The 13181-nt window shown below is 38.6% G+C and overlaps 1 protein-coding gene across 2 annotated transcripts in view; it reads right to left on the reverse strand.

Annotated features, from left to right (window-relative positions):
• Positions 1–13181, reverse strand: part of GRIK2 (glutamate ionotropic receptor kainate type subunit 2) — a 622789-nt gene that overhangs the window by 358889 nt on the left and 250719 nt on the right. For both annotated transcript variants that reach the window (XM_063443553.1, XM_063443554.1), the window contains one exon: positions 8416–8673. In XM_063443553.1, coding sequence (XP_063299623.1) covers positions 8416–8673 — 258 coding nt within the window. The remainder of the gene's footprint in view (positions 1–8415; positions 8674–13181) is intronic.

Raw genomic sequence — 13181 nt, forward strand, 5'->3', positions numbered from 1 at the left:
CAGGATGTTACTCCTTTCAGGGCTTGTATTGAAGCCAGCCATTGTGTGTCTAAGGGGCAGCGAGCACATTCGGCCTTCCACAGTTTTTTATAAGTAAATTCTGGCCGAGGAGCCTGGTTCAGTAATACATTGTAGCATGCAGAAAGAGCTTTATTTCTAACTGGTGTAAAATGGCATCGGTTGTATAGCATTATAGTATGGGCTTCAGGCTTGTCATACGTAGCTACTTTATCCGAGATTAAACTTTGCAGTTGAAAGTATGGGAAAATGAATGATGGGGGTAGACAATGTTTCATTTTCAACTCTGGGAACGGTAGCAGAGAGCCCTGTTTACATAAATCTGCAATTCGTGAGATCCCTTTCTCCCTCCATTTATTTAAAGATAACCATGGAGATATCGAGTTTAGAGCTGTGATCGGTGCCCAGATGGAGAATTTAGTGTCATCAATTTTGGAGTGGCGGAGGTGATCCCATGCCTGGATTGTGTATTTGGTGAGTGGTAGGATTGTTTTACGTTTGTCCCTTAGTTGTTTGGGGGTCCACATATGGTCTATTGCTGAACCTTTGGGGTCATACCCATTTTCCATGTCTACCCATTGTATTGTGTGTTTCGGGGCGTGTAATTTTATAGCATGTTCTAGCAGGGCAGCTCTGTGGTAGGTTGTTATGTTAGGAAATCCCAAGCCCCCTTCTTTAGTGGGAGATTGTAAAAGGAGTAGAGGTAACCTGGGCTTTTTTTTTTTCCCATACATAAGTTGTTATTATGGTTTGTAATTGCTTGAGTAGCGAGGGGGAAATGGGTATAGGGAGCATTCGAAATACATATAATAATTTTGGTAGAACCATCATTTTGATTGTGTTTATCCGACCCAACCATGATAGCATTACATTTTTCCATTTGTGTAGCAGTAGCTTGCAGGTTTGCGGTAGTGTGGCAAAATTGCAAGTGCTGATGCCTCTGAGAGTACTTGTGATCTTCACCCCTAGGTACGTGAGGGAAGTCTGTCTCCAGTCAAATGTATATGTTTGTTTCATTTGTAAAATCTCCGTAGTTGGGAGACGAATAGGTAAGGCCTGGGTCTTCGTCTGGTTAAGTTTATAGTAGGAAATGCGACTGTAATCTTCTAGGGTGTGAAGAATTTGTTGTAGTGATATTGTAGGTTGCGATATAGAGATAAGTATATCGTCTGCAAACATTGATAGTTTGTATTCCGTGTTGTTAATGGTTATTCCTTTTATATTGGTGTTCAGTCGGATTTTTTGCGCTAAGGGTTCTAGGGACAATACAAATAACAAAGGAGATAGGGGGCACCCTTGGCGAGTGCCATTAGTAATGTGGAAGGGGTTTGAAATGAAACCTGCATTGGATACCCGAGCAGAAGGAGAGGCGTATAACGCCATAATGCCTGTGATATATTCTTTAGGGAATCCAAATTTGAGTAGGACTTGGGTCATATAGTCCCAGTTGAGTCTATCGAAGGCCTTCTCCGCGTCCAGCGCTAAGAGAAGACCTTCCATATTGTGTGTGTCCATGTGAGCTAGGATATTAAGCATTTTCCTTGTGTTATCGGAGCCTTGTCTAGTTTTAATAAAACCTGATTGGTCATTATGTATTATACGTGGGAGGATGAGTGAGAGACGATCCGCAATGATTTTGGCATAAATTTTTGTGTCACAATTAAGCAATGAGATGGGTCTGAAATTTTGGCAAAGTGTTGCTGGTTTGCCCGGTTTGGGGAGTGTGGAAATGTTTGCCTGAAGCATTTCCGATGGAAGTACTCCATCGGAGAAGCATTGGTTGATAAGTCCGGTGAGGTGTGGGGCTAAGGTGTCGGAGAAGGTCTGATAATATAAGTTGGTAAAACCATCCGGTCCTGGCGATTTGTGGGAGGGTAGCTTCCCAATTATGGATTTTAGTTCTTCAGTTGAGAACGGTTTAGTAAGCATGGCTATATCATCTTGAGTTATTGTCGGGAGATGTATCGTGTTGAGGAAGTCTTGGATTTGTGATATCGAAGGCGTGTGTGTATTTTTATCTGTTGAGAGGTTGTAGAGGGAGCTGTAGTATTGTGCAAATGTTTCTACAATGTTTTGTGGGTGCATGATTTTGGTTTTGTCTGGTCCCACTAAGTAAGCTACTCTTGAGTTGATCATCCGTGATTTTAGCTTGGAAGCTAGAATTGCTCCTGCTTTATTTCCCTGTGCAAAGAATTTATGTTTATATCTTTGTAGTATAAAATTTGTTTTATCTAGTTCTAGTTCTTGGAGTTGGGTGTGTAATTGTTTAAGCTGACTGTATGTATCTTGGGACGGGTTGCTTTTGTTGGTGTGTGTTAGGACTTTGATTTGTTGGATGAGGTCGGTGTATCTCTTCTTTCTCTCTTTGTTTGCGTGGCTAGCCAATTTTATAAAGAGGCCTCTAATTACCGCTTTGTGTGCTTGCCATGTCGTTGGGATGGAAGTGTCTGCCGCGGAATTAGTCTGGAAATACAATTCCATTTCTGCTTTGATTTTAGCGACAATGTCAGGGTCTCTTAGAAGAGAGTCATTTAATCTCCATGAGCCTCTCCCCTTGGTGGGGTATTGGGTTGAAATGGTGAGTGTTATCGGGGCGTGATCGGACCAAGTTATGAGACCGATTTTTGTGGCTTGGATGCGGGGTATTAGGGATGAGTGGGTGAGAAACCTGTCTATTCTCGAATATGAGTTATGGGCTTGGGAATGGAATGAGAAGTCTTTTTCGGAGGGATGTAGTATCCTCCATACATCTACGTAACCTGTTTCATGGAGGTGTTGCTTAATGGCGCTGGTGCATGTAGTGCGTTGGGCAAGAGTCTTACGGGAGACCCGGAGGTCTGAGGAGGAGTCTAGAGTGGTGTCCAGAATAAAGTTCGTGTCTCCTCCTATTATTATTGTTCCATATTTGTGAGCTTCTGCTACCGTCAGTAGTTTGTTGAGAAAAGGTGCCTGATTGTCGTGTGGGCCGTAGACGTTAAGGAGGGTATATGGTTCATTGTTAATATGGCATTGGATGAGCAGATACCTGCCCTCTCTGTCTCCTATTTTCTTATGTAATGAAAAAGTAACTTCTTTACTAATTAGCGTAGACACCCCTCTTTTCTTTTTTAGGTATCCAGAGTGGAAACCTATGGGATGTTGTTTCGAGGAGAACTTGGGCATTTTGGAGCGTAAAAAATGTGTCTCCTGAAAGAAGACCACGGAGGCTTTCGCCTTACAGGCCTCTTCCAGAGCCATCCGTCTCTTATGAGGAGAATTTAGACCTTTAACATTGAGCGAGAGGATAGTCAGTGCCATAAAACCATATCATACATGCTTTGCCAAGTGCTGCGGTTGTACTTCAAGTCATTTATTATGTTTTGGGTGTCCCTACACAAGGGACATTGGGATATGATTCTAGATAAAGTAATTAGTATGTGCCATTTAGATCGGACCAAAGTGGTTTGTCTCTCATTTGGCGTTACAGCATTAATGTTTGGATATTCCGGTTCTATTTCATTAGTGGTTTGGACCATCTGTTTATTGGTGTCGCATACTGTGTACATATGAGGGTGAGTGAGGGGTAGAGGGGTGGGGGTGGGGGAGAAGGTAGAGAGGAGAACTATATACATTACGAGGTTTAGACTGAGGTCATCTAACCTGGGTGGGAGAATTTCTTTAATCCGCCCCATGGAGCGAGACGGGGGGAGGGTGAAACTTTAGTACGTCATAATTGACTCTATGGTGAAACTAACAATATGGTAATATTCTATGTTCCATAGCATTGGTCGTAGACAACACATTTTTGCTAGATTTAGTTAACTGCATTGCAATCTGACTTAAGCGTTTTCCCATTACGTTAGGTATCGCATTTACCATATAACACAGATTGTCAGAGCGATAAACATTACGAGAATAACCTTCAAATATAACATAAGAAGAAACAGAAAAGCGAGAAAAACAAGAAAAATGTCATAATAAAAGAGATGTCACAATAAAGAAATAAACTATGCTCACGCCACCAATTGGACAACGAGAGAGATGTCTGGAGCGATTCAGTTGTGTTTAAGTCCTGTGGACCAGTTGTGGTTGATTTTTGTAGGTGACTTATCTGGATCTCGGGATGCTGGTGATGCGGTTTGGAGATTGACCGGAATGTCCCATTCCTTGAGCATTTTTGACCCTTCTGTGACCGTGTGGATTTGATGTTCCGCTCCATTTCTTCTTATTAGTAGACGTGTAGGATAACCCCATTTGTATGGGATGGCAGCTTCGCGGAGTGCTGTTGTGATAGGAGATAACTGTTTGCGTTTGGCAAGTGTCACTGCAGATAGGTCCACAAATAGCTTGACACGTTGGAATTCTGGAGGAAAGTTGTCAGGGCTTCTTGCTGCTTTCATTACCATTTCTTTAGAGGTGTAGTAATGTATACGTGTAATCACGTCTCTCGCAGCTGTGTTTGCTAGGAATTTGGGTCTTGGAAGGCGGTGGATACGGTCCAGCCTGAGTTCTTCCATCGAGAGGGTCGGGCATAGTGCTTTAAAGAGGCCTGTTGCATAATCATGCAATTCTGCTGGTTTAATTTCTTCAGGTATCCCTCTTATGCGGACGTTGTTGCGTCTGTCTCTGTCTTCCTGATCCGCAAGTTTGGCCTCTAAGTACGCTAGTCTGGATTCTGTAGTGTCACAGGCCGCAGCCATTTTGTTGTGGGCGCTTATCAGCTCCTCCGTTTTTTCTTCCAGCATGGTTGTGCGTTCGTTAATTTCTCTGATGTCTGCGCGGACATCTTGCGCCAATTTGGCAAATTCTGCTTGCATGGATTGTTGGAGTTTTTGGAGCATGCAGTGCAGGGTATGTTCTGACGCCGGCTCTGTGGTTCTCAGCGAGATAGAGGTGCAGTCACTCTTTTCAGAGCTGGCAGTTGGAGATGTCTGGCTCCCGGCGCCATCTTGGAATTTGATGCGCGGCGGAGTAAGTGGGGAGATGTGGGTTTGTGCTGCTCGTAGTTTCGGTTTTTTCGTAATTTTGTGTGACATGTTGATTCCGAGTCACTTGTGAGTGGTTTTCGGGGTCAATTACGGCGTTTTTCTCTTCTCTATTTGCTGTAAACTAATCACCCTCGCAGGAGCCGACACTTCACGCGTCCATCTTCGCGCGCTGCACGGCCACGCCCCCCTGATATTATTTTTAAACCTTTGCCCCTCTAATTTAAGACTATGTCCTCTTGTTGTGGTAGTTTTTCTTCTTTTAAATATGGTGTCCTCCTTTCCTGTCTTGATTCCCTTTATATATTTAAATGTTTCTATCATATCCCTCCTGTCTCGTCTTTCCTCCAAGCTATACATGTTAAGATCCTTTAACCTTTCCTGGTAAGTTTTGTTGTCCTGCAATCCATGAACCAGTTTAGTAGCCCTTCTCTGAACTCTCTCTAAAGTATCAATATCCTTCTGAAGATACGGTCTCCAGTTCTGCGTACGAAACTCCAAGTGAGGTCTCACCAGTGTTCTGTACAATGGCATGATCACTTCCCTCTTTCTACTGCTAATACCTCTCCCTATACAACCAAGCATTCTGCTAGCATTTCCTGCTGCTCTGTTGCATTGTCTGCCTACCTTTAAGTCAACAGAAATAATCACCCCTAAATCCTTTTCCTCAGATGTTGAGTCTAGGACTCTATCAAATATTCTGCATTCTGCCCTTGGGTTTTTACGTCCAAGATGCATTATCTTGCACTTAACCACATTAAATTTCAGTTGCCACAACTCTGACCATTTTTCTAGTTTACCTAAATCATTTGCCATTTGGCTTATCCCTCCTGGAACATCAACCCTGATACATCTCTTAGTTTCATCAGTAAAAAGACATACCTTACCATCAAGACCTTCTGCAATATCACTTATAAAAATATTAAAGAGAATGGGTCCACGTACAGATCCCTGAGGTACCCCACTGGTGACAAACCCAAGCTTTGAATATACTCCATTGACTACAACCCTCTGTTGCCTGTCACTCAGCCACTGCCTTAACCATTCAACAATATTGGAATACAAACTTAAAGATTGCAATTTATTGATAAGCCTTCTATGTGCAACAGTGTCAAAAGCCTTACTGAAATCTAGGTAAGCAATGTCTACTGCACCACTCTGATCTATTATTTTAGTTACCCAATCAAAAAAATCAATAAGATTAGTTTGGCATGATTTCCCTGAAGTAAGCCCATGTTGTCTCTGATCTTGAAATTCATGTGATTTTAGATGTTCAACAATCCTATCCTTTAACTTGGTTTCCATTACTTTCCCTACTACTAAAGCAAGGCTTACTGGCCTGTAGTTGCCCGACTCCTCCCTACTACCTTTCTTGTGAATGGGCACAACATTCGCTAACTTCCAATCTTCTGGGACTACTCCTGTTAACAATGATTGGTTAAATAAATCTGTTAATGGTTTTGCTAGTACACCACTAAGCTCTTTTAATAACTTTGGGTGTATTCCATCAGGTCCCATCGACTTATTTGTCTTTACTTTTGACAGTTGAAATAGAACCTCTTCCTCTGTAAACTCACATGTAATAAATGACTAATTTGTCATTTTTCCTAACTGAGGTCCCTTTCCTACATTTTCATCTGTAAATACTGAACAAAAATATTCATTGAGGCAGTCAGCTAGACCTTTATCCTCTTCTACATACCTTCCTTCTTTTGTTTTTAATCTAACTAATCCTTGTTTTACTTTCCTTTTCTCATTGAGGTATCTAAAAAATGTTTTGTTCCTTTTTTACTGACTGTGCTATTTTCTCTTCTGTGTGTGATTTGGAAGCTCATATAACTTGCTTAGCCTCTTTCTGGCTAATCTTATATATCATTCTGTCTTCTTCACTTCTGTTTTTTATAATTACTAAATGCTAACTTTTAGTTTTTTACTATTTTGGCCACATCTGCGGAGTACCACAGTGGTTTCTTGACATTTTTGCTTTTACTGACAAGCCTATTGACTAAATGTTCAAGCCTGAATGTTCATTTTGATCACAGATGATAACAGATTAGAAGAAGTGACCAATAGAGACAAAAAACGAGGAAGAGTATACTTTCTACATATATTATATATAAATATAGAGTTTTTTTTTACTGTTCCTCTTTTTTTTACCCTGTATTGGTTGCTTCTTCTCACTTGATCTGTGAACCAACTGGCAGTAAAAAGTGCCTATTAATGTAATGCAAAAAATATATAATATAAATATTATGTATATACTTTGCAATACCCTGATAGGTGCATTTTTCACTTCATTTTGTTTGTCCAAATAATTTTTTCATAAATGATCGCATGGACAAAATTAGTCAGAACTGAAATATCACATGGGCAAAACTATTTTTATTTTTTTTGTATCAATAAATTTGACAAACTGAATTTTTCCACCATGCCCAAATCTAGAAACCAGTAAACAAGAGTTGAAAATAAAGTTTGCTTTCAGGGCTAAATATAAGTTGGCATTGGTTTGCAATAGGACACAAAATGTAACCCACATATACAACATATTGTAACCCACATATTGTTTAGCACAAAAGGGTCAAAACAAGCTATGTAATAAACTCACTACTGCTAAGAACTAAAACAAAATCAAGACATTAATTACGTTCTCAAAGAAGGTATACTATTTAATTAATAAATATTAGTGTGCTACTATTGGATATGTCAATAATACACTATTATTTACACTTTTATAATTTAGAGGTTAGAACATAAATTAATTCACACAGAATTACATTTACATTGCTTGTAGGCAATGTGACATTCTGCTATTTTTTTGTCAAATGCAATAACATTGCTTTCACACTCAGTTGGATTATTAAGAAAACCCATTAGCACTCCACAGCACAGATGTTGTACTCCATAAAATAATATTAAATCAAGTCTTTCAGTTACTATTCCAAAACTTGGTTAACTAAATGCTTTGCACTTTTAAATAAAAAGGCAGCATTTAAAAAAAGAGAAGTGTTTAAGTCCCCAATGACACAGAATGCGTTCGATTAACATTTAGGAAGGTCAGAGAGGAAAATGCTATGTTGTTTACTTAGACAGAAGGTCAAAAGAGTGATCTAACTAAATCAATAGTTTCTTCAGACTGTTTTAGATCTTTAAAATAAGACTTATGTGAATATTTTTTTAAAGGCTAGAATCTTATACCTATTATTTATATAGTATATTTTCATAGCTCAGATAGTATGCTTTCAGTCTGCAATTAACCCCTTAAGGAACAATTATAGTATATGATGTTTCCATAATAAAGTCAATATGCCTATCATTTATATGGCATCAAGGATTTATAAAGGTGCTTATGAAAAGTTGAGGCATAGTGCTTCCATATATCCAATTATGATCACATGCGAAAATGGTCCATAAATGGTTAAGAAGCATTGCTTACCTGTGCTGTCATCATAAGCAATTGTAACAGTTTTCCATTTGAAGAATTGTACCAAATCAAGGATTGCTCGACTGAGTGACGAAAAGTCTGGGTACAAGCTGACATAGAATGAATCCCTATTATCTGAGACTTGATGTTTCCAACGAGTCTGGATGTGTGGAACTCCGAGTGCATTACATATAGATTGCACCGCATTAGCTGAAGAACTGTGAGAAGGTCCAAATATAGCTGCAACTCCCAGAGACAACTGCTCACAAGCTAAAAAAAATTAGAAAATGATTTCAGTTGTTAGTTAAAACAAAAAAAATCAATACTATCTGCAGAAATAAAATATAATTAACCATTTTAGATTAAAAAAAACATATGCTGTAGTTTTCAACATACATATTTGCATTCTCTCTCTCTCTTTTATATATATATATATATATATATATATATATATATATATATATATATATATATTAATGGTCTTTTTTTGCTTATTTACATGATATGCCTGATATCGTAATGGTTAGATTATCATTTCAAATACAGTTTTGTACAGGGTGATGTCATGGGTGATGATGATTCAGAGCTAGATAGGACAGATAGAAGGTAGAGGATGAGTAATATTGCCTGGCTTTCTCATCTGAAGAAAAGGGGAGAGAGGGGGAGTTTGTCAGAGAGCGTGAAAGACAGAGAGTGAAACCAAATCAGAGCGTGTAATTAAGAGTGTGGTAGTGCTTCAAACTGAGGGTTTTTTGCTTTCTTTTGGATCAACAGCAAAAAGCAAATGTGAGTAAGGCTGAACTTGATGGACACATGTCTCTTTTCAGCCTAGGTAACTATGTAACTATGCAATCATTATGGTACCAGGCATTCTCTGGTGCTGTCCAGGCATATTATGTCAAACTGTTTTAGCAGGGGTTGACCTCACCTTACACTCCCTGAACCAACAATACTGAATCTCTCCATTTTACATTCCCAAGCAAATTTCAGCAATCTCCAGGCCTCACTTCACACTCCCTGAACCAACAATACTGAATCTCTCCATTTTACATTCCCCAGCAACTTCCAGCAAGCTCCAGGCCTCACTTCACAATTCCTGAGCCAACAATACTGAATCTCTCCATTTTACATTCCCCAGCAACTTTCAGCAATCTCCAGGCCTCACTTCACACTCCCTGAACCAACAATACTGGATCTCTCCATTTTACAGCAAGCTCCAGGCACTGACTGAATTTTGAAAGATACTCCACCTCATTTATTGTTACATTGTTACCATATTAACATGTGTTACTATAGCATAGTTACACTTTATACCTTTAGTTTGCCATTGTTAATTTTCCGTGCATGCAGTTTTTTGTTATTGTCATTTAATGTATTCAACCAATATTTCATGTACACATTCATTAATATTTTGGGTGATAGATTTCCTTGGTAAACTTTTAAATGATATACAACCAAACTTTAATACTCCTCCTCGCCCCTCCTCATCCCCTTTTTCCTTTGCTCCTCCTGGCTGTAAATACATTCATATACCGGTTATATCTCCATCTCTGTTCTTCAGGCCTCACACTCCCCGAACCAACAATACTGAATCTCTCCATTTTTTTCTAAGCACTTCCCAGTAACTGGTTTATATCTCATTCTACAAAGAAATTTACAAACATTAAAAGAACGATCAGATTATCTACTATTCATCTTAAAATCTTATATTGGTTTTATAAAGCTACTCCATGTCATAGGTCCACTGTATAGTAAAAAGGTTAGGAGCTATCAAGTGTTGCTTTATTTTAATAAGTAAAACTTTATTGCAAAGGTATACATCACACACCTTTAATGAAGCAGGGTTAAATAGAGTAAATAATAATCTGGTTAGATGAGACTCTAAAACAATTTTAACTGTATAATGATGGTGAATATAGCCATAGCCATTAATTTAGCAGGTTTTATGCAAATACACAAACAGCCACATGAATACATTAGATATATTTTTCCTGCTTTCTTTCGCGAAAAAGAAAGCTTGATATTAGTCTGCTTGAGTACATTTTCTGCATTTATTAAGAAACTGTTTTGTTGCTACTAGCCAATAGAATCTGGTTGTTTAAAAATCCATTAAGATTTCATCTATAGTAAATTACAGGAGTGCATATGTATGTCTAATAGGTCTTTACATAGTTTTATTTTGATCTTTGCCCTTTCTCACTAATGGATACAATTATGAAAAGAAAACCTTGTCAAATTCATGGTTTGAAGATGGTTGCAAATGTTTTATTTTTGTTAACAAGTATCTAAAAAAATACTGTACAACAGCCTTCACACTTAAAATGTATGACTGTCATCCATTTATTTTTTAAAGTAGGTTTAAACATGCATCACATAGATACATTTTATAATAAAGCACTTGTATAAATTGTGCATAAGGATGAGCCATTGAACATTTAAACAACAAATAAAACATACTACAAGACATATTTACCATCAATTTTTTTTGTGGGTTTATTGTGTAGGTAAAGCTCGAGCTTGTTTTAGTCTGTGGAGTAGTGCAGGCTGTCTGGGCTTTCTATACTGAATGAGGAGTACTATCTGGTCTGCTTGAGAAACGTGTAGTTTACATTAATACAAGTTGTGCACACTCTTAGCCAGGTTGGCAACATCTGGTTTTCTGGGACATAGCTCACCTCCTGCTGCTGAACTTCCTGAACATCTATATTGTTGGTGGTGATGGTACCATCTATGCTGGGGTTAAGCAGTCCTTATATGCTCTACTAAACAAGAGTAGTTTTTATTTACTTCATTTTTTCTGCACTTCATACGGTGTACACTATTTTGGTTTGTCTTTCCCTTTTATCTATATCATTGGAGAAAGACCACTACCTAAACCTGCTAAACCTGCAGAGACCACTACCTAAACCTGCTAAACCTGCAGAGACATTTTCCAGGCTCCGGAACACGAGTGCACATCTGCCATCATTTTTTTTTTTTATATTTGTATTTGATATACTGCATTATATTTTTTACATTTCTTCTACATATCTACGAGATTCACCACCACTACATGACCAACTACAAGAACTTATACTACACCATTTTGGTAGGTGGTGATCATTCCACCCAGGCTAGGAGTTGTTGCTATGCCTTAGCTCCCATAAATTGTGAGTCTGCTTATTTTTATTTGTTATTTATTGGAACTGTGACATACTTCACTATTAGCTCTCCATTTTTCTCCTTGTTTTTATCACATTTACTTCAAGGACACATCGGGCGCTGCACCCCCCATTATTCCCTCCCCCGTGTGTTTTCACATATTTACCATCAATCATGCCTGCAGACATATCGATTTTGCTCTCTTTTTATTCTTTGAATATTTTTTTATTATCATTATTATTGTATGATATTGGATTTAGCGAGAAGGGAATCAGCAGGATTTAAACATATTTTATCTTTCCCTAAGCTTTCCTTCTCTACTCTCTTAAATTAAAAGTATCAATTAGTACTGGATGTGACACATAGATAAGTCATTATTTGTAATACATACTAAATGGGATATACAGCACTGGACATTTAAAATGTATATAATAAGTGTAATATTATGCAGTTCAATGCATGTTTTTAGGCTTCAATTATTCACGTTCATAGAATTTCTTGGTGAGTACAGTGAAGACTAATGATTTTCTTATTGGCTATTTGTTCTTCATTATTCTTTCTTTCATCTGAGAAATATGGTGTGACGTCTTCTCTTTCATCTTATAGATAAATTATCTAAGCCACAATTATGAAGATCTATCTAGTTGTTTACCCAAAATGTAAACATGCATTTGTGATTATATTTTTGGATTAAGAGCCCTTATTGTTTCTGTCTAACATTGTACAGTACTACAGAATTTTTCTGCCGCTATATAAATAATAAAATAATAATAATAATAATAACTAGTGATGTCCCGAACGGTTTGCTGGCGAATAGCTCCAGGCGAACATCGCTTGTTTGCGTTCGCCACGGACGGCAAACATATGCGCTGTTCGGTCCGCCCCCTATTCGTCATCATTGAGTAAACTTTGACCCTGTACCTCACAGTCAGCAGACACATTCCAGTCAATCAGCAGCAGACCCTCCCTCCCAGACCTTCCCACCTCCTGGACAGCATCCATACATTCATTGTGAAGCTGCATTCTTAGTGAGAGGAGGGACAGTGTAGCTGCTGCTGATTTGATAGGGAAATTGATAGCTAGGCTAGTGTATTCAGTGTCCACAACAGTCCTGAAGGACTCATCTGATCTCTGCTGTAAGGACAGCACCCCAAAAAGCCCTTTTTAAGGCTAGAACATCAGTCTGCTTTTTTTTTCTGTGTAATGTAATTGCAGTTGCCTGCCTGCCAGCCTGTGTGTCAGGCTCACAGCAAATACTGTGCCTACTTGCTCAGTGCCACCACTCACTCACTGGTGTCACAATAGCTGGCATTTAAAAAAAACTAAACTTTTTTGACTGTAATATAATAGCAGTCAGTTTCCTTCACTAGTGTGCGTTTCAGGGCCTACCCAGTGCCACCACTCACTCATATCTGGTGTCCCAATAGCTTGCATTTAAAAAAAAAAAAACTTTTTGGACTGTAATATAATAGCAGTCAGTTTCCTTCACTTCACGCGTGTGCGTTTCAGGGCCTGCCAGGGCACAGTGTCACACCAGTGCATCTCATATCTGGTGTAACAGTAGTGTACATTTAAAAAAAATAAAAAAAATTTTGACTGTAATAGATTGAATAGCAGTTAGTTGTCTGCAAGCGTGT

This window comes from Pelobates fuscus, chromosome 2 (assembly GCF_036172605.1).
Source record: "Pelobates fuscus isolate aPelFus1 chromosome 2, aPelFus1.pri, whole genome shotgun sequence".
Lineage (NCBI taxonomy): Eukaryota > Metazoa > Chordata > Amphibia > Anura > Pelobatidae > Pelobates > Pelobates fuscus.